This window comes from Mytilus edulis, unplaced genomic scaffold (assembly GCF_963676685.1).
Source record: "Mytilus edulis unplaced genomic scaffold, xbMytEdul2.2 SCAFFOLD_199, whole genome shotgun sequence".
Lineage (NCBI taxonomy): Eukaryota > Metazoa > Mollusca > Bivalvia > Mytilida > Mytilidae > Mytilus > Mytilus edulis.
In genome coordinates this window covers 20648-47014 of record NW_027268705.1, presented here as the reverse complement: position 1 = coordinate 47014, position 26367 = coordinate 20648, and the positions used below count along the sequence as shown (strand labels likewise).

General features: G+C 32.2%; 1 protein-coding gene across 2 annotated transcripts; it reads left to right on the top strand.

Moving 5' to 3' along the window:
* Positions 1-3222: 3222 nt before the first annotated feature.
* Positions 3223-8120, top strand: LOC139508235 (uncharacterized). Of its 2 annotated transcripts, none has more exons than XM_071295939.1 (3): positions 3223-3381; positions 6281-6532; positions 7569-8120. In XM_071295939.1, the coding sequence occupies exons 2-3, from the start codon at positions 6359-6361 to the stop codon at positions 7854-7856; spliced, it is 462 nt and encodes a 153-aa protein (XP_071152040.1). In that variant the 5' UTR covers positions 3223-3381; positions 6281-6358; the 3' UTR covers positions 7857-8120. The 2 variants fall into 2 exon arrangements, with proteins under 2 accessions (XP_071152040.1, XP_071152041.1); XM_071295940.1 differs by having other exon boundaries at positions 3235-3393.
* The last annotated feature ends 18247 nt before the right edge of the window (positions 8121-26367 follow it).

Here is a 26367-nt window from a genome sequence, read left to right as displayed (position 1 = left end):
AAATCTTGCACACCACTCTTGTCTAAATTGGTCTTTAATCTTTTGCTCAATACTTAATGTTATCCATTTTAATCTTGGCAATGCCATACATTTGACATGCCACATACATCAAATATTTTCTTAATACATAGCATCCATTTATTTCCTATACCATAATTGTTATAATTAATATATATAATAATTTATAAAGTATACAGAATAATTTATCTTCATTCGTATTATCAAGAAGGCGACACCAAAAGTTGATCATTCGAAGTTTAGCATATAAAGAAATAGGGTATCTCGATCCCAAGTTCTCCATAAATCATAAAATTTGGAGTCGAGCTTTTAAGTTTTAAAATGTGCTTACAGAATTTCAAATGCCCTCGCTCAAGTATATCAACATTTTCGTATCCCCAAATTTCAGCCCCGTATAGAAGAATGGGTACAACAGCTTTATCAAACATATCTAGTTGTCATTCAATCGATAAGTGGTTCAATCTGCTCTTCTTGGTTACACTATACATAGCTTTAGTTGCTTGGTCTCGTAAATATTTCCTAGTTTCGAAAAAAGATACATTTCTAGAGAAAATAACACCAAGTATATATTTATAATGTTCAACTATGATCTCTATATATTTCTTCATTTTCAAAACAAAATTTCAAATTATTGGATATTCTTCCTCTTGTAAAAACCATCACTTTGGTTTTGCTAGCATTGATCCTTAATTTCCAATTATTACAATACTGTGAAAAATAATTTAAAAGTAACTATATATCTGAACTTGATTCAGCAAGTAAAATAGTATCATCGGCATAATACAATCAATTTTAGGTATATATTATAAGTTCATTTTCAATAACTGATGTTACAGATTGTACACCACGTATGTTAACATTTTCTAAATACTGCAGTAAATCGTTCAAATAATATATATAGAGAGAATATCAGAGAAGAAAGATTGTCCCCTTGTCTAACACCAATTTCACTAGCAAACATGTCAGATAAATTATTTTATGGACAATACGTGATTAAACATCATCATACATATTTTTAACAACTCTAAGAAACTTTCATTTTACATTATTCAAAAGGAGTTTATATAATAAAGAATTACAGTGTACAAAATCAAACGCCTTTTCAAAATCTACAAAAGCGCAAAAAAGCTTTTTCTTTTTAACACTGAGAAGTTCAAAAAGTGCATATAAATAAAAAAAAATATCATCTGTTGTAGAGTAACCATGTCGGAAGCCGGCTTGATTCGCATTTAATATATTCAATTCATCAACGAAAACCCCCAACCTGTCATTAAGAATAAGAATAGATGTTAATATTTCCTCAAAGCACGACAATAAAGTTATCGGTCTATATTTTTTGGGATCTAATTTACACCCCTTGTTCTTAAATATTGGTATCACATTACCAATAAGCCAGGCTTCCGGCAATATACCCGTATCAAAAATAAGATTAAACAATAATATGTATATATCAATCATATTGTCTAGAGATGAAGCAATGTCAGCAATGTATTCATTAATGATTTGATCTGCGCCAGGCGATTTATTATTCTTCGCCTTTTTAACAGCTTTTAAAATTTCTTCTCGTGTAATTACACAATTAAGTGTGTCATCGTCACAAGATGATCTCACATCATTTTCAATGATAAATTCATCTCCAAACTTGTTCTTATTCAAATCTTTAAAAAAAAAAAATCAAATAATGTTCCAATAGATATATTGCTTTTTTCTCTTTGACGTCCCTTATTAAGCAATTTCCAAAATTCTTTTGGATTTTTATTTTATATATAGTTCATGCACATTTAGGCTGAACTAATTTTAAAATACTAAATATTATATGAGCACTAAGCTAAAGCTTGAGGCAACATAATTTAAACATTAAGGTAGATGGGGTGTCTAAATTATAATCCATAGAATTTTTTAATAATTTGCCAAAATGAAGTTTATATTATGCTTTTAAAAAAAAAGTGATAAAAAGAATGGGTCACCGGGCTTTTTTTCATGCTACACGGTGTTCAAAATTGTCAAATTTCGTATAGATTATGCATGGAAACCCCAATTTTCTGCAATAAAGCGTAAACTACACCATAGAATTTTGAGATAACATATGAGAAGATAGCTTTAATGGTATGCTTTCAGTTAAGAAAAAGAAAAAATGGGGTCACCGGACCTGTTTTCTTGTTACATAATAAAATAGAGAAATTCCTAACACATTCTATTGTAAAAATACCTTAATCTGAATTATCTGCCCTTGCATTTGAGTTGCCTCCCCTTATGTCGCAAAGTTGGAAAAAAATTGTTCAAACAAAAAATTTCTGTTTTTAGTAAAATACAATCATAAATATGATAAAACATGTCATTTTCTATGAAGAAGTGGAATTTCTTACACATGAATTATCTACTTCTCTAAAAATTTGCACATTCTATTAAAGATCTAGACCTTGTTTTCTGGTATTTCCAAATCCAAGATGGAGGAAGACACCCTATCTACCTTAAGGATGTTTGCTTGTCATGCTTTGGAGGTTTTGTCAGATTTTCGAAATCCTCTGGTTTTATCCATTTGAATGCCTTAGAAAATTTTGCCCATGAACCCACCATTTTTCTTTTTATAAATCTTTTACATGTATAATTATGTAAAAGTCAAGTATAAAATCTCATTTATTTTCAAATAGTTTTTGAGGACTTTAACATTAGTTCATTGTTACTGAGACTACTATGTGTTATAGTAGTCTCAGCTTGTTATCAATGATGATTGTTAATTTTTTTATATTCTAATTGTACAAACTTCAAAGCTAATTTGTAAAGTCACCCCAAACAAGGTAACTTTTTTTAAGATAACCAGTCCATGACAGTGTTAAGTACACAGATACTTGTTTCTATCCATGGGAAGACCCATTATCAACGTATATTTCGTAAATATGTTGATAGTGGGTCTTCCCATCATGGATAGAAACAAGTAAATATAATTTTGTGCATGTGCAACGTTCTGGTGGAGGATTTCATTACAATTTGGAATAACTTGTGGATATGTTAACATTTTAAAAAACTAATCCGTTAAGGAAACACAGCTAGCTATGTGTGCTCCAACACTGGAGGGATTTACATAAAGAAGAAGAAGAAGAAGAAGTGCCTGTGGTCAAGTACGTTGTTAAAATTGTTATGGTGCGCTGTTGTTACTGATTGCTGTTTATTAGTTATTGCAAGTCCGGGACTTGTTTTCATTCTACAATCAAAGCACTTGTTTGATCTCGACATTTATTTTTATCAAGTTTGTCATCGAAAACAACTTATGCTACGTCAGAAAAATGAGTATTGCTTAGATTATTTGTAAGACTAGTTTACAAACGTGTGGTGGAAGAAATAAATATATTGAAACGATCACAGGTAAAGACAAAAGTACGTAAGAATTGTTCAAAACATAACTCTGAAGACTGTAAGAAGGGACTATCGTTAGTCAGACTGGAAGTGGGAACATAAGTCATAACTTTTTTCTAGTCAAGATTTAACAAATAAACATATTGAATGAAATCAGAAAGGAAATCAACATGATTAAAGTTGTTACAATTTCCCTATGGTCAGAAGTATACTTGGAATTCTAGTCGCTTCGGCACCTACTCACATACACACATGAGGGGGGATAGGAGGGGTCGTGATCCCGAAATCCCGGACTTAAAAAAACGAAATCCCGAGGTCCTGAATTTAAATAAAGGAAATCCCGACATCCCGAAATCCGAAAAAAAGGATTCCTGGATCCTGAAAAGGTCAATCCCGAAATCCCGAGCTTAAAAACACCGATCCCTGAGTCCCGATAAAGGTCATATCCCCCCTCACACATCACCAAAAGCATGTACACTGACAAATTTTATGACAAATATTTTATAGACAACATGAAGACAAGGAGATAAATGTATAATTATAAAAAAAAAAAGATGTGGCATGATTGCAAATGAGACAACTCTCCACAAGAAACACAATGACACATAAATTAACAACTATAAGTCACTGTATGGCCTTCAACAATGAGCAAAGCTCATACCGCATACATTGTAGTCAGGTATAAAAGACCCCCCCAAATTAAAATAAATATGTAAAAATGTATTTACCTATTACATGTATCAGGCACGTAGCTACGTTTATGTCAAAGCGCATGGGCGTACACTTGAATTTTGGTAATAAAAAGATATTATTATCTAAATAAATTAAAAAGAACGGGTTAAAATCACATCAACATTGTAAATCTTTCTTCAGTACCTTTTAATTGCGAATAACATGAATAAAAGTGACGACAATTATTTTTCAATCAAATGGTACCGAGTTATATATTTGTTCAAAAGTCTGAATCTACTGTGAATTCTACTTGCTTTCCTTTTAATTTAAGCATTTCATTATTATTATATATCTGCTGAGATTCTATATGTCGTTTGCATTTTTATTGAGTCTGCGAAATTTATGTTGCGAAAGCGAGACATATCGATCATAGATTTCGTTGGCGTCGTCATGAACCCTCATGAAATGTTACGAAAGTTGGACTGGAGCGGGCCCCCTCTTAGGTCAGTCAGTGGGCCCCCACTTATGAAATTTTCTGGATCCGCCACTGGGTTATAGTTTGTTACACATTAATTACTTCATGTCAAACCTTCACCGAATTTAATGAATCTTTGGCAGAAGCTTTTTTATGATTAATGTCTGAAGTAAAATTAAAATTTTTTTTTTTTTCATTTTTTTAGTTAACAGACTTATCTTTTAGGTCTGGGATTATCATTTTTTCCATGATAAATTTGAAAACCTTCAGAGATTGTCATTACACTTGGGTAGAAGTTGATATTCAAGATCAAGAAAAAATATCTGAAGAAAATGTTTGATTTTTAAAACCTGTAATGGACTTATAATGGATTCTCTTTTCGCGCAAGTAATCCCAGGCAAGAACCAGGATTCCGTGGATGAAAACGAAATTTGCACAAACAAGGGGTTTTGATCAAGTGTGGCTCCTTTTATACACATTTCAAAGTAACTTGTTTAGACATTTTCTGTTAAACCAATGACCATTAGATTCCAAATCAACACAGTGAATGAATTAATCAATAAAGATAAACAAGTTAGACCCTAAAGTACATTGTTTGTATGTTGCATTGCTATTGATGAGTTTTTAATGACAGTAATGGTATCTCATTTTCCATAACACCTTAGCTTGAGAAGGCTTCAACTCTTCGAACCTACTACAAGTGTATGCTTCAACCTAGACCAAATTGGGCTCTCAAACCCTTCTCTGAGGTTTGGGCGTACACTTGAAAATAGCCTAGCTACGCCACTGTGTATGTCTGTTTTGTTCACACATCATAAAATAGAATTTGATGCGACTGTCATGCAAGTGAGAGATTTAGTGCTGTAAAACCAGGTTCCATCCACCATTTTCTACATTTGAAAATGCCTGTACCAAGTCAGGAATATGACAGTTGTCCATTCGTTTAATGTGTTTTATCATTTGATTTTGCCATATGATTAGGGACTTTCCGTTTTGAATTTTCCTTGGAGATCAGTATTTTTATAATATTATTATTTATACATTATACATGTACATGTAGTACATTGTACATACATGTAGCATAAATTATATATAAAGTCTGGATAAAAGATGTGAAAATCTTTAAAAGAAAACATTTTAAGAAAATGGCCTGATCATGCTGATTCACGCCAAGTAAAATACAATTTTTTTTATTAGCAGAAAGACATTTTTAAAACTTACTTTTCAGAAGACAAAATGAAAGAAAGATAATTGTTACAAACAGGAAAGGAAAAACATAGATTGTTTTCATTTAAAAACAAAGGAAATATAAATATTATTACAGTAATATAAAGCATTTTGAGTTTTAGAAGAAATTCTTCCTGTCACTGCCTACAAAATGTTATTGAACAGATTTGTTTTATCTACATAGAAAAAAAGGTTGAAGGTTTAATAAAATTAAAACCATGGTCACCAAGGCCTGATGAATGGTCAGTGCCTTATTAGTCCGAGATTACACTGCCCCAGCTTGTCTGGCAAAACAGCCGTTGGACGTCAGAGTAATCTCGGACTAGTGCCTTATTAAAGATAGGTACCTATTAGAATCAATGGTCTGCAGGAACCTCAATACCTAGCTGTGTACAAGACTGTCTGAAATTAAAGCATTTTGTAAAAAAAAATTCATTAAATTCTAAAAAAAAACCAAGGTAAAAATTATGTATTCTGTCAATAACCATAACTTCAGAACAATTTTGATTAATCTTTATGTTTGTCTAATTTCAGGAGTAGCACATGCTTGAATACATGTACATGTGGTTTACATAAACACCTAAACTATAAAAGAATCTTTAATATGTTAAAATGCTTTCATGGATTAAACCATTTATGCAAAGAGAGGAACAAAGGCCATTAAGTCGTAACAGTGACCAGGAAGAAGATGGCTTTTTAGTTGTTGGACAAACTAAAAGTGAAAAGACTACAATTGTCGCTGGTGAATTTAATTCAAACATAGATAGACCACCCAACTACATGGAGGTAAGCTAAACTTATATAGGATCATGTGTATTCCTGTCTTTACATAGATCTATATAAACTTGCTTTTTGAGAGAAAAAAATAAATAGTTTAAATTGTTAATCCAATCTCTTTTGATAAAGATAAGGTTGTGTTGCACTGCTGTTAGATTATGTTTTCCTTACTTACAAAATGTACTCATATATCATGTACAAATGTATATATATTATAATATTTTTCCTAATACTGAAAAAAAAACAGTTGTGCATGTGGAAATATGAAAGAGTTAAATACTAGAATACAGGCTCCAGATTTAACAATTTTTGACAAACTAAAATTAAAGAATTGGTTTTCTAGACAAATTTAGGAAGTATGTATATATATATCAATGGGGAGAATTACTGAAACAAGTGATTTTTGAATCACTCATATACATTTGTAACATGTCAAAGTAGCAAAGACATTTTTTAGAAGAAAATAGAGGTACATGTACAAAGAAATGTAATGAATGTATGATACCTAAACAAGGTTATTAATAATATATCGCTTAGTCTGGTGATTTATTGTACAATGTACTACTGAAATATGTGATTCTCAATACTAAAGAAAGACGACTCTTACTTGCAACATTTCTGGACAAAATTTGAGAAATCGCTCATTTAAGTCATTTTCAAGACTGTATATATAGTGACATACCACATGCCTTAAATTTATGTTATGTTGGTGATTTTAGTTTCATTAGAATTGCAACTGATATAAACCAGTGTATACATGTATATTTAGAAATTTGTATCTTAATATAATAAATATTATGTACATTTTTTCTCGTGAAAACTTATCAGATCGACATGAACCAAACAAAAAACTATAAAAAATAAAATACACAAAATGCCTGTTTTAGAGTACTCACAGATACATTGAGATAATAAATACTAAGATTTAATAAAAATTTCTTAATTTCTTTTCCAACTGAAAATAATAGGTACATGTATTTCTGTCTATGAAATGATACATGTATGTACAATGCCATTATTTTCACAGATTATCATTATTTTACAGGTAGACAACCAAGCTTTACCAGACTACAGCTCAGCTTTATCAAGGGAGGTTACTCCGAACAATAGACAATGTACAAGTGATGTCTACCAACAAAGTGGTGATAACACTAACAATGATTACTCAGCCAATGCTCTACAGGATGTACCTTTCTCTGTCAATCCTAAACTTCAACTTATGTGGGGAGTAGGTCACATGGGTATGCCAAATCAAAGACGCTACGACCCGTCTAAATATGAATATGACTTTACATTAGAATACTCTATACTTCATTCCAGTGTGGAATCTTGAACCTGAGATTTAACCTATTTTTAGAGATTAACAAATTATAACTTGTATAATTGGAAAAAATTACTAAAACAATATTTTAGTGTTGACCATGAATATGATGACTTAGCTTTAAAGTTCATTCAAGCTCGTTGGTGACTGAGATAATTCAGGAATAGATAGCATGTAGTCATATTCTTATGTATTGATTGTACCAAGTTTCTGTTGTTTTTTTCATTCATCTTGAAATAATATTTATATTACCAGTAATAAATACAATGTATCATATATGATCTTAACTTATGCTATTTTAACTGATATCTTTTTGTATTAGAAATATGCAATTAACATCCGTTTTAAATTTGATACAATTTCCCAAAAAAATGATATATAAAGAAAAAATATGAATGAATACCTGTAACATTAGTTCAAACAGTTTGTTTCATTATTTAATTCAATATTGTGTTAATGATGTAAAATATGGCACCAAATGTTTTACTGAAAAATGAACTGAAATAATATTCATAAATCCTGCATAACATTACACAATTGAATACAAATGATTCAAAATTGGAATTTACAGTGAATCTGTATTTCCAGTTACCTATGTCAGTGTATGCAGACTACACCTGACTTCTCTTAAATTTTGCCATTTTTATACGACCGCAAAATTTGAAAAAATTTTCGTCGTATATTGCTTTCACGTTGGCGTCGTCGTCGTCTTCGGCGTTGTCCGGCGTCCGAATACTTTTAGTTTTCGCACTCTAACTTTAGTAAAAGTGAATGGAAATCTATGAAATTTTAACACAAGGTTTATGACCACAAAAGGAAGGTTGGTATTGATTTTGGGAGTTTTGGTCCCAACATTTTAGGAATTAGGGGCCAAAAAGGGCCCAAATAAGCATTTTCTTGGTTTTCGCACTATAACTTTAGTTTAAGTTAATAGAAATCTATGAAATTTTGACACAAGGTTTATGACCACAAAAGAACGGTTGGGATTGATTTTGGGAGTTTAGGTTTCAACAGTTTAGGAATTAGGGGCCAAAAAAGGGCCCAAATAAGCATTATTCTTGGTTTTCGCACAATAACTTTAGTTTAAGTAAATAGAAATCAATGAAATTTAAACACAATGTTAATGACTACAAAAGGAAGGTTGGTATTGATTTTGGGAGTTTAGGTCCCAACAGTTTAGGAATTAGGGGCCAAAAAGGGACCCAAATAAGCATTTTTCTTGGTTTTCGCACCATAACGTTTGTATAAGTAAATAGAAATCTATGAAATTTAAACACAAGGAGTATGACCATAAAATGAAGGTTGGTATTGATTTTGGGAGTTTTGGTCCCAACAGAATAAGGGGCCCAAAGGGTCCAAAATTAAACTTTGTTTGATTTCATCAAAATTGAATAATTGGGGTTCTTTGATATGCCGAATCTAACTGTCATGACTGTGTATGTAGATTCTTAACTTTTGGTCTCGTTTTCAAATTGGTCTACATTAAGGTCCAAAGGGTCCAAAATTAAACTTAGTTTGATTTTGACAAAAAATGAATCAGTTAGGTTCTTTGATATGCTGAATCTAAAAATGTACTTAGATTCTTGATTATTGGCCCAGTTTTCAAGTTGGTCCAAATCGGGGTCCAAAATTAAACTTTGTTTGATTTCATCAAAAATTGAATAAATGGGGTTCTTTGATATACCAAATCTAACTGTGTATGTAGATTCTTCATTTTTGGTCCTGTTTTCAAATTGGTCTACACTAAAGTCCAAAGGGTCCAAAATTAAACTTAGTCTGATTTTTAACAAAAATTGAAATCTTGGGGTTCTTTGATATGCTGAATCCAAAAATGTACTTAGATTTTTTATTATGGGCCCAGTTTTCAAGTTGGTCCAAATCAGGATCTAAAATTATTATATTAAGTATTGTGCAATAGCAAGTCTTTTCAATTGCACAGTATTGCGCAATGGCAAGAAATATCTAATTGCACAATATTGTGAAATAGCAAATTTTTTTTTAATTAGAGTTATCTTTCTTTGTCCAGAATAGTAAGCAAGAAATATCTAATTGCAAAATATTGTGCAATAGCAAGATTTTTTTTTAATTGGAGTTATCTTTCTTTGTCCAGAATCAACTTAAATCTTTGTTATTTACAATATACAATGTATATTCACTTTTTACTACCAACTGATAAATTATAATAAATAACATTCAGTGATAACAAGCAGTTTTTTTTTACATCTTAATATTTTATGATGTATTTAAATGAGTAGTTATTGTTGCAAACTCCATTAGAAATTTTAATTGAGATTAGTTTTGGAATAAGGGAAAGGGGGATGTGATTAAAAAAATTGGGTTCAATTTTTCTCATTTGAAATTTCATAAATAAAAAAGAAAATTTCTTCAAACATTTTTATGCCCCACCTACGATAGTAGAGGGGCATTATGTTTTCTGGTCTGTGCGTCCGTCCGTCCGTTCGTTCGTCCGTCCGTTCGTCCGTCCGTCTGTCCCGCTTCAGGTTAAAGTTTTTGGTCAAGGTAGTTTTTGATGAAATTTAAGTCCAATCGACTTCAAACTTAGTACACATGTCCCCTATGATATGATCTTTCTAATTTTAATGCCAAATTAGAGTTTTTACCCCAATTTCACGGTCCACTGAACATGGAAAATGATAGTGCGAGTGGGGCATTCGTGTACTGAGGACACATTCTTGTTTTGAGAGGATTAATATTCAACAGCATAGTGAATTGCTCTAAGAGAAAACAAAAATTTTAAGTTCATTAGAACACATTCATTCTGTGTCAGAAACCTATGCTGTGTCAACTATTTAATCACAATCCAAATTTAGAGCTGAATCCAGCTTGAATGTTGTGTCCATACTTGCCCCAACCGTTCAGGGTTCAACCTCTGCGGTCGTATAAAGCTACGCCCTGCGGAGCATCTGGTTTTTGTATGTATATATGTTTTTTCATTTAGTAGTTTCAGAAATTACAGGTATTTACTGTGCAATTAACTTAGGTTTTGCTTTTGATCTAAGAATAGATTTTAAAAACGATTTTTATACGACCGCAAAAAATTAAGAAAAAATTTGGTTGTATATTTGTATCACTTCGACAGCATCGTCCAAAGACAGATGGTTTCCAGATAATAACTTTTGTATAAGTATATAGAAATCGATAAAATTTTAACACAATGTATATTACCACAAAAGGAAGGTCAGGATTGATTTTGGGGATTTTAGTCTCAAAGGTTTAGGAATTAGGGGTCCAAAACAAGCATTACTATGTGCTGGCTTCCAATTTCACAAAAAAAATAATTACTTTTGGAGTGTCAAAAACATGTTGGAAGTACTTGATAAATTGCATGCATATATTGGTGATTTTGGAATCTGTTCAAAGTTTTGATTTTTCTACCCTACATGTATATACCACTTTGCCTCATATTCTTATTTAGAAAAAATTCACATCCCTAATTAACTGGGCATCTAAAAAGTCAGAATTTAAAAAGTCAGAATGAGAGTACATATGTTCAAACTCTTTTAGGTCATTTTTTAGTAGCAATAAACAAAAGAACTATGTCAATTGGACATGCTTTGATACTATATCTGCGCTTGAATTTTTACTTGATAACATTTTTGTTGCCTTTGGAGATTCCATATTGGGGACTAACTGTGCACTACTTATTACAGACCTGTTTTTGTATTGTTATGAGTTACAATTTATGACTAAAAGTAGCAAAGATCCATCGAAACAACATTTGATACAAAAATTTCAAGGCCCTTGGGCTGATATTGATGTCTCGGGATGATACGACATATGATACGGATTTTGCCATGTATTATTCTCTATTTAACAATACTTTTAAATACTTGGATGATATATTGGCTCTCATTAATGACCACTTCAGTATGTATACTAAAGAAATTTATCCTGTTGAACTTTCTTTAAATAAAGCAATTATAATACTAACAATGACCACTGCCCTTTCCTCAATTTGATATCTATATCATTAACGGGAAGCTTAATACAAAAATTTATGATAAAAGAGATGATTTTTTGTCGAGTCTGCGACTTTTGTGGCAAGAAAGCTCGACATAGGGATAGTGATCTGGCGGCGTTACTTCTTAAAAGCTTCATATTTTAGAAGGTGGAAGACTGGGATGCTTCATACTTTGTATGTGGATGCCTCATGTTAAGAAGTTTCCGTCAGTCACATGTCCAATGTCCTTGACCTCATTTTCATGGTTCAGGGACTACTTGAAAAAAAAGTTTTTTGTAATGTTAAATTCTCTCTTATTATAAGTAATAGGATAACTTTATTTGGTATGTGCGTACCTTGCAAGGTCCTTATGCCCGTCAGACAGTTTTCACTTGACCTTGACCTCATTTCATGGATCAGTGAACAAGGTTAAGTTTTGGTGGTCAAGTCCATATCTTAGATACCATAAGCAATAGGTCTAGTATATTCGGTGTATGGAAGGACTGTAAGATGTACATGTCCAACTGGCAGGTGTCATCTGACCGTGACCTCATTTTCATGGTTCAGTGGTATAGTTAAGTTTTTGTGTTTTGGTCTGTGTCTACTATATTTGGTGTATGGGATAATTGTAAGGTGTACATGTCTAGCTGGCAGGTGTCATCTGACCTTAGCCTCATTTTTATCGTTCATTGGTCAAAGTTAAGATTTTGATTTTTTGTCTTTTTTCTTATACTATATGCAATAGGTCAACTATGTTTGCTGTATGGAAATATTTTATGATCTATATGTCAGTCACACAGGTTTTATTTGACCTTGACCTCATTTTCATTGTTCATTGCTCTGTTAACTTTTTATACGAGCGCAAAATTTGAAAAAATTTTCGTCGTATATTGCTATCTCGTTGGCGTCGTCGTCGTCGTCGTCGTCCGAATACTTTTAGTTTTCGCACTCTAACTTTAGTAAAAGTGAATGGAAATCTATGAAATTTTAACACAAGGTTTATGACCACAAAAGGAAGGTTGGTATTGATTTTGGGAGTTTTGGTCCCAACATTTTAGGAATTAGGGGCCAAAAAGGGCCCAAATAAGCATTTTCTTGGTTTTCGCACTATAACTTTAGTTTAAGTTAATAGAAATCTATGAAATTTTGACACAAGGTTTATGACCACAAAAGAACGGTTGGGATTGATTTTGGGAGTTTTGGTTTCAACAGTTTAGGAATTGGGGGCCAAAAAAGGACCCAAATAAGCATTTTTCTTGGTTTTCGCACCATAACGTTAGTATAAGTAAATAGAAATCTATGAAATTTAAACACAAGGTTTATGACCATAAAAGGAAGGTTGGTAAAGATTTTGGGAGTTTTGGTCCCAACAGAATAAGGGGCCCAAAGGGTCCAAAATTAAACTTTGTTTGATTTCATCAAAATTGAATAATTGGGGTTCTTTGATATGCCGAATCTAACTGTCATGACTGTGTATGTAGATTCTTAACTTTTGGTCCCGTTTTCAAATTGGTCTACATTAAGGTCCAAAGGGTCCAAAATTAAACTTAGTTTGATTTTGACAAAAAATGAATCAGTTAGGTTCTTTGATATGCTGAATCTAAAAATGTACTTAGATTCTTGATTATTGGCCCAGTTTTCAAGTTGGTCCAAATCGGGGTCCAAAATTAAACTTTGTTTGATTTCCTCAAAAATTGAATAAATAGGGTTCTTTGATATACCAAATCTAACTGTGTATGTAGATTCTTCATTTTTGGTCCTGTTTTCAAATTGGTCTACACTAAAGTCCAAAGGGTCCAAAATTAAACTTAGTCTGATTTTTAACAAAAATTGAAATCTTGGGGTTCTTTGATATGCTGAATCCAAAAATGTACTTAGATTTTTTATTATGGGCCCAGTTTTCAAGTTGGTCCAAATCAGGATCTAAAATTATTATATTAAGTATTGTGCAATAGCAAGTCTTTTCAATTGCACAGTATTGCACAATGGCAAGAAATATCTAATTGCACAATATTGTGAAATAGCAAATTTTTTTTTTATTAGAGTTATCTTTCTTTGTCCAGAATAGTAAGCAAGAAATATCTAATTGCAAAATATTGTGCAATAGCAAGATTTTTTTTTAATTGGAGTTATCTTTCTTTGTCCAGAATCAACTTAAATCTTTGTTATATACAATATACAATGTATATTCACTTTTTACTACCAACTGATAAATTAAAATAATCTTTACCATTCAGTGATAACAAGCAGTTTTTTTGACATCTTAATATTTTATGATGTATTTAAATGAGTAGTTATTGTTGCAAACTCCATTAGAAATTTTAATTGAGATTAGTTTTGGAATAAGGGAAAGGGGGATGTGATTAAAAAAATTTGGTTCAATTTTTCTCATTTGAAATTTCATAAATAAAACAGAAAATTTCTTCAAACATTTTTTTGAGAGGATTAATATTCAACAGCATAGTGAATTGCTCTAAGAGAAAACAAAAATTTTAAGTTCATTAGAACACATTCATTCTGTGTCAGAAACCTATGCTGTGTCAACTATTTAATCACAATCCAAATTTAGAGCTGAATCCAGCTTGAATGTTGTGTCCATACTTGCCCCAACCGTTCAGGGTTCAACCTCTGCGGTCGTATAAAGCTACGCCCTGCGGAGCATCTGGTTGTGTTTTGTTCTGTTTTTCTTAAACTATTTGCAATGGATCAACTATATTCGTTGTATGGAAGAATTGTTAGCTGTACATGCCATCTGGCATGGTTCATCTGACCTTGACCTCATTTTCATGGTTCATTGGTCAATGTTTAAATTTAATGGTTCATCGGTCAATGTTTAATTTTCTTGGTTAATGTTAAGTTAATGTGACAGATGTAATAAAGCTTTATATTTAGGACTATCAACATAATATCAATGATTTGTAAAGAAGGCGAGACAGTGTGTGCACTCTTGTCATTTCCTATTGTTAATTATCCATGTTTAGATGGTGACGTTCCCTTGTCACCATCTTATGTTGTTTATATATCTCAACTTGTATGATTTGCTTGTGTATGTAACAACGTATTAGATTTTAGAGAGAAAAATTTATGTATTACTGAAAAATTATTACACCAGGGTTTTTGATATCACAAACTAGTCAAAACATTTACTAAATTTGATCATCGGTATAAGGAAATAATTCGTAAATATAACTCAAAATGCAGACATCTTATACATTCAGGTATTTCACATCCAATCTTTCATGGTAATATTCTTTACAAGGCACAAACATGTCAGTATTCACCTCAAAAGCTTACAAAACCTTTAAACAGACTTATTAAGAAAGGATATACTTACGATACTGTTGTCAGGTCATTAAAGATTGCATATTTTGGCTTTAATATTGATTCACTTATAGGGTCTTGGCATCGAAACCAAACACATTTATTTAAAAAAAAAGGCAGTGGTTATTTGACCGGCACTGGCTAAATAACAAATTTGCAGTAACACTTTACACAGGCTTCATTTGATTCTGCATCATGTGTGCATGTGTTGCATATGTAGATAGGGTTCTTTTTCTTCTCTTTATATACGCTTCTTAGTAGCATCCCATGCATCTTTTTGACATCACTTTTTGATTAAATCAATGTTTACAATTGAGTCCAAACAAGAGGCAGTTAAAAGTTCAGGTCTTGCTTCAGCTTGTTCCTTAACAGGTTTTTTTTTGCCAAATCGCTTCCAACAAACCAGTCTAATAAAAGGAATCCGATTTCTTTGGAACTTTTCTTATGAAATGGTACACAATTGCTTTTTTTGGAAGACTGATGACAGTTTTGGTCAAACCTTTCGGCCTTCCACGTTTCTTCATATTTGGTGGAAGTAATATATGCGAAACACGCGATCCACAACAACTGGAATCCGTAGGTGTTCTTCTTGTTGAGTGGTGTCTCGTTCTATTTCTTGCGAAACTAGTTTTCGTGAATTTTTGAATATATGAACATTATCAGTATCTTGTTAGCCTTCACTTTTAGCATAGTTTCAACATATTTTCTCTCTTCCCCAGATAATTGCCGCTGTCTTGGTAAGAACTTAAATAAATTCTGGTTTATAACATGATTATGTTTTAAACAGTCACATATTTGTTATCATCAGATTATTCCCATCACTCGTTGTTAGAGGACGACCATTTGATATTCTGGAGGGTTTTGAAAATAGATAACTCAGCCATGATAATTAGAAAATTAAATGGTTTGTTCTGTGGTAGTTTGAACATAAATAACTTAAAAGGTCTAAACGAAAGTATGAGATGGCACCAGATTCTTCATAAATTCATCTTTTCCCCAAAAAAAATCGCGAAATGCTTCCCAAATTTGTTTAATAATAAAAGTATAAATATTATTTAAATATACTTGATATGTCTGGAAATTGGTTTTATCTAACTAGAGGTATCTTGTCTCAGGAAACCTTACCTCACTTTTATTTTAACACATTTTAAAGCTTCATGTAGGAATTTCAAAACTAAACGCTTGTCTCCATATCAAATTGTGTTCACAGCGAGTGCCTTGCAAGAAGCAAATTCTGTTTTCCCTCAGACGTAGCCCTGATTTTTCGGGATCAATATTTCTTATTTATTTGTCTTTTGTTCATTGATTGCCGGGAATACCCTTCTGTATTCTGTTAGTGTTGCATTCCTTTTGTAATCTAGTAATTTTGTTATGAACTTGGTCATGAAAAAAACCCAGCACCCACAGACTTAACTATGTGAATTCCATTTTTACTTTATCATGCACATTGGTCTTTTGATGTTGTCCCTAGAAACTTAAGTCTTACACTGAATTTATACATTTTGCCTTGAGACCAAAATATTGTCAAAAAATTATTAACACAAAACTTGCATTTTCAGATTAAGAAAGGGTCTTCGGAACACCCAGAAAGCATGATTTTGCATCATTTGTTCTATAGCTTCTTGGGCCTTCAGTGGCTTCAAAACCCTTCAAAAAAACTTTTGCCTCGTTCCGCTCGGCAATATATCTTTGCCAATACTTTTAAAACAGGCTAGTTACAATTCAACTTTAATACTATGTATGTATGCACATGTATATGTAGTTGGGAATATAAAAGATTCATTTCTGCAGAGGATGATGATTAATTCTGAGTTAATGGTACATAATGACTTGACAATAAATGTATTATTTATAATAAACAAATCATTGAAAAATTGTATGTTTTCGAATATCATAAATATAGTTGTGAAAATGAATAATCAGTCCCTTGCTTTAATGAAAATGAAAAATCTTGCTTCAATAGTACCGAAAATGAATGATCTGTCCTCTTAGTTTACAAATATAAATAACCGATCAAAAACAAATCCTCCTGCCCCCTCACCCCCCCCCCCCCCCAGAATATCAAATGGTCGTCCCCTTATCAATGCAATTAAAATGAAGTTGGATATATTAAATGTGTTTCTAAGAAGGAGTTGTGTGCAGTGACTTTTTAAAAATAAATAAATCTCTTGGGTAACATATTGCTATTCTAAAAATATTCAGGTTAATATCTATTTTCTCACATTTGTAATTTTTCTCACATAGGTATATTTTCTCACATACGTATATAGTGCAATTTGTCTACATCCCATGATATATATTGAACAATTCATTTTAACGGTTCATTCCCTCTATTCCCACCTTTTAAAAATCTGGTAAGAAAAAGTAAAATTTCATGTGGGAATAGGAGGAAAACTTGTGCAAACAAAGGATTATACTGTACCTGAGACCTTATCACCATGAGAATACAGCAAAAGGAATACTTTCACGTTCTATTTTGAACTTGATGAATTGGTAGTCTGTCACCTTTTATTATCAATCGATCTGGTTTTAATCTGTATCATCCTGTTTTACTAGCGAAGTTGGGTCTGTGGATCATTCTGTAGCACATATATGCTTCTCTCAGTCTGAGCAGGAGCACGACGGGTGCCACATGGAGCTGGATCTGCTTACCGTTTCGGAACACCCGAAATTCCCTCGTTTTTTGTGCGGTTCTTATGTTGTACTGTTATACCACTGTCCCAGGTAAGGGGTGGGTTGGGATCAACTGTTAATTGTCCAGTGTTGTTTTTTTTTTATTAGAACAGGTAATTAATAAGTTATTTTTGCATCTGTATGAATTCTGTTGTTTTAAACAAAATGAATAGAAAAGAAATTAAAACAAATATAGTATAATTAAGTGAATTATTTTATTACTTTAATAACATAAATTCAACTGTAGATTCAAGCAAGCATAATATAACACAAATTATACAACAGCATTAAATCAAATCACACATTGTAGCACAAACATTAGACAATCACTGTATACAAGTCTATTAAAGTTTATCAATCTATTCTACGTGAAGAAGGTGGGAGGGAGGCTGTATCACCAAACTCTGCTGTTGTGACTTCCTGGTTGCGATGTCTAATCTTTAGTTCGTCTAATTTGTTTTTGATTTCTACGTACTTCTCTTTCGGGGCCACTCTCTTCCCACCGGCTGCATACATTACTGGATCATGGTAAAGGAGTTGAAGGCTTCCTAATGTTTCAGACGTTTAATTTGATTGGATGTGGATGCGTGACATGTTTCTTCAGCTTGCTGTGCCAGCCCTCTAGACGATTTTTTGTCCTTGGTCCTTGTGTTAAGTAGTGGTTCCAAAGATGACTGTTCTGGTCAACCCAGTATGTTGTTACATAGTCTGAAAAGGCTGTGTAGTTGATGTTGGTATCATTCTGATCTATGTCTGTTAGGGCATTAAACCACACCAGAGACATATATATATATATATGTCTCTGACCACACATCTTCCACCTCATCAAAGAATATAAGTGGAAGTACAGCAGCTTGGCGTACTAGTTGATGAATATTGTCGTCATCCTTGTAGTGGAAGAAACAGTCTTTTGCGTTGATGCCAGAAAATACAGAGTATGCAGCATTTCGGATTGCAACTTCATAGTCCAGGAAGATAGTGGTAGGCTGAAGTTGTAGATGGTGTTAGTGGCAGGCATATGTAAGTAAAGTCAGGAACCTTGTTATGTATAGATACTAGTTCACTGTTTGCTTGAGGTAAACTGTGCACGAGTGGATACATTGCCCCGTCAACTATTGCGTGAAAAGTAAATAGTTGGAAGAATAGGCTTGGACAGGTGTAAAATGTACCATCATCATATATGATATCTGCCGTTGATAAGCGTGTTAGATTCTTCTGCGTACTGAAGATTAGCACATGCCCTACTGTGTTGTCGTCTGTTAGTTGATTATTGGTCCAAGTAATTATCTTTTTAGAGTATACTTTTAATCCACGTCTTAAGGATGTCTGCTTGTCATGTTTTGGAATTTTTGTCAGATTTTCGTAATCCTCTGATTTTATCCATTAGAATGCCTTAAAAAAATTCCCCATGAACCCCCATTTTTCTTTTTATAAAGTTTTTACATGTATAATTATAAATCATTTGTAAAATTTTTATAAAATTTCAATTATTTTTTAATAGTATTTGAGAACTTCAACTGGTCAATGATAAAGCTATGAAAAATCAAGAGAGAACATTTTCCCGCCAAAATTCCAATGGCTAATATCTCGGAAACAAGCACATTGACCCCTATATTCTTTTTGCTTTTTTGATTCCTCAATTTATTCCCTATCAATACATACTAGTTTTATGAAAAGTTATTTATTTTGAAACTGAGCAGCGAACATCCTTAAGATTATACTTGGTTATAATATTATTTGTATCATGATTTATTAGTACAGCAGACAATTTTTTAAGGTTACAAATTGATTTTTTTTTAAATAAATCTAATACCAATCTATTCATCATGATTTTTCTTTATTTTTAAGTACACATTAAAAAATTTAAAAATAAATCTAACTTCAATCTATTTTTCATATTTTTTCTTTATTTTTAAGTATTTCTTTGATGAAAAAAGAAACATATTACAAATAAACAAGATATTATACATAAACCATGTACCAAATATGTTATGCTTTTAAAAAAAAATACAGGTAAATCTAAGATGAAATTCTAATTAACATTGATTGTTGTAAAAACAAATTATTTATCAAAACATCCATTGTCATTTGCATGTGGGAATAGAAGGAATAGTATTTTTTAAAAGTGGGAATAGGAGGAAGACACCATTTTTAACACAATAAACAGGTGTCACTTTCTATTGTTTTACTATGTCCTTCGTTTATTGAATACCTATATTATGCCATACCTGTATGGCTTCATATCCCTTACTTTTCATAACCTATTGCTATTGTTTTAAATTTCCTGTGCTGAGTTTTTACATGGATGACACATTAAACAGATTATTTGCTTGACATGACCTATATAAGGCCAATCATTTTATTTGCCTCATTCATAAAGTTGTCATCATGGACAGACTACAAACAGCAATGTCTTATGTAAATCAATATACATATGTGAAGCACGTTTTAGAGAGCGAGATTAGCAGAAATAGCAACAATTATCGGTACAAGAATCAACTCTTGCATCGTTTACAGGCAGTGAAGCTTCTTCTAAAAAAGTACACGACTGCTGTACAAGAAGAAGAAATTTACGAGCAAATGGACAAGATGTACGAGTATCACGATTGATAAATTGTCTGATAGACAACGGCCCTTTTAAGGGCCACCAAAATCATTTCAGAAAGATTCTAATGTTGTTGACTGACATGAGTACAGTTTTGTTTCTCCAAATACTAATTCTTTAATATTTAAATACAACTGGAGCTAGTTCAATCATTCAAAGATAATATTGGGCCAAGTTAAATCATTATTTGTTTTTACACATTGATTTAATTTTTATTATAAACTGAGTATACTGAATTATTGGTAAACGGACAAAAAGTCACAAATAATTTGTTGTCAATTGTACTAAAAAAAAACGAGTTCCAATTTGTCAGCCGTCATGGGGTAAAAACGACAAATCAAAGGATTCAACTTCATATATAGCTAATATAGGTGTTGATTAAAAAATACTCCATTCCAGGCCCTTTTGTTTTCAAATAATTAATATTACCAAAAATTGATAAGTTCCAGGTCGACGGGTTCAAACAGAAAGATTTGGAAATCAGAGAAAATTGTGCATCTTATAATCGGCATGGCTCTATCAGATAATACGCATAGTTATATTACTTTAATTCAGTCACGGACCCGCGAGATCACAGGTGTGTTCTAGTAAGAGAAATATCTTGAAATATTTACATTTTAATACATATATTCATAATAAAGTTTAGGTAATGTGTCATCATTCTTGAAAAATAAAGATTTATTTAATTTTAACCATGCTAGGGATATATTTCTTATATATTGGCACCATGAAGCCATTTAAGTGCCAAGCAACTTTGACGTTGGTTTTTTTAACAATTATATGATCATCATTGGTATTTTTTTTGATAATTTTTGTTTACAAAAGTGGTTTATATAAAATAGTTCCAAGAAAAATACAAAATTGTTTTTGTTAAAATATACGGAAGTGTATTAGCGCCACACATTTTTTTTGTTCTTTCTATGTTTGCGTTATAAACCTTTGAGTTATAATGCAAACATTTGCGTTATAACGCAAACATATGCGTAATATAACGCACGAATTTGTTTTATCTTTCTTATTTAAAATTCAAAGGAATCAGTAGCTATTAATGGAGTAGGCTGTATATATTAAAATAATTACCTTTGTAGTCATTGCAAAGTAAAATGCTTGAATAATTAAATCATATCATTGACTAATTATGAGCAAAATAATATAAGAAGATGTGGTATGAGTGCCAATAAGAAAACTCTCCATCTAAGTCACTATTCGTAAAAGTAAACCACAATAGGCCAAAGTACGGTCTTCAACACGGAGCATTGGCTCACACTGAACAACAAACTATAAAGGCCCCCCCCCCCCCCAAAAAAAAACGATATCCATGTTACTACTATTATATATATATTACAAAGAAAATTGAGTAAATTGAGGTTATACCGAAGAAAAAAATCAACCCTGCTAATATAGCCATAACCGAATATAGATATACTTCTAAAGTAAGCTCTCGTTTGAGAATTGTGTAAAGTAGGTTAGATTCAAACAAGCTACCCTTTGGCAATAAATGTATAGAATGAAGATGTTTTATTAATAAAACTATGTTCTCTCTATTCAAATTGCTACCCAAGCATCATAAAAATACTTCATTATATTGAAATGAAAATTCAATGACTTTCTAACAAAGAATCTTGATCATATTCTGAGATTTTCAAAAAAATGTTTCCTTATTAATAATTCATTTTAAAGCAGAAAGATCATTTTGTCTATTGAATTTCTCGTTGCATTGAAGACCTGTTGGTGACCTTCTACTGTTGTCTGCTCTATGGTCGGGTTGTTGTCTCTTTGGCACATTCCCTATTTCCATTCTCAATTTTATACCTATTTTCTTGTTAAATTATATACTTTTCTGATTCACAAATCAGTATTAATTTATGTATAATTTCACTTCAAGTATTCCATTATTCCTATGCATATTTATCATAATGATTTGGCCTTGTATGTATGTTTCTTTTTTTTTCTACTAGTAAATCACATCCGAAATGAATGACAGACGGACATATATACAAAACTTAATGAATAATTGAAATCAAGATATTTGCGTTATAGGTTTGCGTTGTATCGCAAATGTTTGCATTATAACGCAAATGTTTTTGCGTTATAACGCATACATAGGAAGAAAAAAAAAATGTGTGGCGCTAATTCGCTTCCGTAAAAATAAGCGTTTTCTTATTCATAAAAAATAATCAGAAAAATGAATTGAACTTTTTGTCCTGTGACTTTTTGTTCGTGACTTTTTGTTCGTGACTTTTTGTTCTGTGACTTTTTGTCCATGACTCTAGTCTGTGAATTTTTGTCCTGTGACTTTCTGTAAATTTGAATGATTGAATTTTGTTTCTACTAGTAATATATATATTGTATTTTAATGTATGAATGTTAACTGTGTGCATGTATTTTGTTTGAGGGCCTAAAACACTAGTTCTAATTGAGTACCCTCTTTAAATTTGTGATCGTATATTGGTATTACGTCGTCGGCGTCGGCGTAGCCGTCATTGTTGTCAGCGTCGTCCGAAGACAGATGTTTTCCGGATAATAACTTTAGTATAAGTAAATAGAAATCAATAAAATTTAAAACAATGTTTATAACCACAAAAGGAAAAGTAAGGTTTGGATTGATTTTGGGGGTTATGGTCCCAAAGGTTTAGGCATGAGGGGCATAAAGGGACACAAAACAAGCATTAATCTACTTTCAGGAAAATTAGTTGTGTATAAGTATTTCAATTGCTCTGAAATTGTATTACAATGTTTAAGGTAGAAGGAGAAGGTTGTGATTTATTTTAAGGGTTATGGGGCAAACAGTCTAGGAATTAAGGGCCAAAAAGGGGTAAAAAACAAGCACTTATCTAGTTTCAGGATAATAACTTGTGTGTAACTGTATGGTTCCTCTGACATTGTACCACAAGGTTCCATATAACAAAGAAGGGACGGCTGGGATTGAGATTGGCGTTAATTTCCCTGAACATGTAACAATAGGGGGACCAAAAAGAAGCATTTTTCTAGTTTACAGACCATAACTTGTGTTAAAGTGTATGGATCTCTCTGAAATTATACTACAAAGGAAAGGCTGGAATTGAGTTTTGGGTTCTTGCCCAAAGGGAGGTTTCAATAAATGGGGGACAAAAAAGGGGCTCAAATAAGCATTTTTGTAGTTTCGGGTCAATAACTTGTGTTTAAGTTTCCATTCTACAAAGGTATGGTTATGAAGAGTTATGACACAAACCAATTAGCAAATAGTGACAAAAAAAGGGGGAAACAGGGGTTTTTCTGGTTAAAAGACAATTTAAAAGAAGTGCAAGGGAGGTAATCCAATTCCATTTAAAGAAATATATATATGTTTGAATATTTCCCTTACCCTGCTTAAAAATTATGTATTAAGAAATGATTGTCTTGAGATGATAAGCTGTAAAAAAAATTTAGAAGTTAATTAATATTGATTTTAATCATGCAGTATGACATTTTATATTTTAATATTTTATGATGTATTGAAATGAGTAGTAAATGTTGCAAATTTCAATTGAATTTAATACAGGAAAGGGGGAGGTGAGAAAAAAAATTGGAGGGAGCGGGTACAATTTTTCTCATTTCAGATTTCAGAAATTTAAAAGAAAACTTCTTCAATTTTTTTTTTTAGGGGATTACTATTCAAAAGCAAAATGAATTGCTCAAAGCAAAAGATTTTTTTTTGTTCATAAGACCACATTCATTCTGAGTCAGAAACCTATGCGGTGTCAACTATTCAATCACAATCCAAATTAAGAGCTGTATCCAGCTTGAATGTTGTGTCTATACTTGCTTTAACTGTCCAGGGTTCAACCTCTGCGATCGTATAAAGCTACGTCTGGGAGCCTCTGGTTTAATAAAGGGAAAACTATGAGGTTAATCTACATTTGCACTTTTAGAATGTACTCACTTTAAAATAAAAAGAAACTGCTTTTTAAAAAGGTTGCCGTCTTACAGTGTATATAAAGTGCGAATCCAGCTAGTTCATTTTCACTGTCATGTGCGGGTATGTCTATTGTAGAATAAAGGATCATGGGAAAACTGTATTTGTTTACGTTTTGAAAATACCAAATTAATTGATTTGAAGGAAAGTGTTTACATATTTTCATTTTGATATGTCTTTATTATGTACAAACATAGCATTAAAGTTCAAATAAGTGTTATAAAAGCAACATAATATAGCATATCGATTTTTGAAAGCGATCCATTTTAACTATAGATGCGATGAATTATCACTGTTAGTGCAGTCATTTCTGATGTGGAATTTTCGAAGAGGCGGGGAATTTTTATTGTAGAATTATGTGATAAATGCACTTGAAACAAATGAAAAAACTTAGTTGATGACTTTAGAATTTATGATAAATGTATTTTCAAATTGAAATACAAACTCCTCATTCATTCTTTATCAAATATATAGCTTTTCAAACTTGTAACACAAACGCTTCTCAAAATGTCATATTGTATTCTTCAAATTACGTTTTTCCTTGATTTAAAAATAAAAATTAAAAGATATTTCTGTATTTTTTTTAAGTCAAAGATTGATATTGCGGAGTTTAAGTGCAGTCTGTGTAAAATAGAGACGAGTACATTTGAGGACGTTATCTTCCACGCAATAAATACACTTGCGAACAGAGAAATATGCATCTTGAAACGCAATGGTGACAGAAAAGCTTATAAAAGATTAACTTTCCCAAGTTGTACCCTCAACTGCTTCAATTTCCATATTCTGAAAATACAGTTTTGGTAGAACAAATATTCTTGACTCGATTGTTGCTTGCATGATTTTAACTGTATAAGGTGAAACGGTATGTGACATAAATTATCCACAGTCATTAAAACATATGAAATGTAAGGTGTGGGCGAACTTTTTTGTTTGCATTTGTACGTGAAGTAGAGCACCCTTGATACAAAAAAGAATTATCCGTAATGAACAGCTCGAGCCAGGGGAGGATTTAGGGGGACAGGGGGTTGCCCCCTTTTTGGGAAAACATTTGGTTACTTTTATATGGAATCACTGGAGCGGGCCCCCTCTTAGGTAGTCATTGGACCCCTACTTATAAAAATTTCTAGATCCGCGAGTGGATACTACCACAAAGGTCAAAATGAAACAATGCACATTTTGGTAATTGTACACAACATGCATGCTACAATTCATGTTTGATGATCTTAGACCCTTTGGACCTCTATGAAGGCTATTTCAGTAACTTGGTAAAAATCCCCAAACTGGATACAAGGTTAAATTCAGCATGTCAAAGAACCCCAAATATCCATAAGGTCTTTTGTCTATAAAAATGCATGCTTGGGATACATTTGTTATTGAAGGCATGACTGTAACAATAGGATGAGGATAAAAAAAAATATCTTATTCTGGGGTCTCATTGGGGGGGGGGGGGGGTCTGATCCCTGATCCCGCTTACTGCTTTATCAGATTCCCGTATCCTGCTTATACTATGCAGTTCTCATTTTTTTTAAATTTTCCGTGTCCCGCTATACTTTATTTCTCGTTTTCACGACACAATCATTTGACTATCACGTGTCACGCTTACAAAAAAATCGGCAATTCCGCGTCACGCTTATACCCCAACGCGACCCACTATTCTACTCTTTTCTGACTCATATTAAGCCCATTATAAATATATTTAAAAAGTGTGTTTTTTATCCCTTTTTATCCCGTCTCGTTTCGGGTTGAGCCACAGATAGATAAGATGTCATATGTGACAATGAGACAACTCTCAAACAATCTAATTAAAAACCGATCTCTCATCGCTCCTGTTTCTGATATGTCGCGTGGCCACGCGACATATCAGAAACAGGAGCGATGAGAGATCGGTTTTTAATTAGATTGACTCTCAAAACGAGTCACAATTTATAAAAGTATACCTTTATACGTCAAAATACGGTCTTCAACATGGAGTCTTGGCTCACACGGAACAGCAAGTTATAAAGGGCCCCAGTGTAAAACATAAAACCAA

Coding starts and splice junctions, on each gene's coding strand:
- LOC139508235 (XM_071295939.1), top strand. CDS start 6,359: ATGCTTTCATGGATTAAACCATTTATGCAAAGAGAGGAACAAAGGCCA. Junction 6,533..7,568: donor GACCACCCAACTACATGGAG/GTAAGCTAAACT, acceptor ATTATTTTACAG/GTAGACAACCAAGCTTTACC.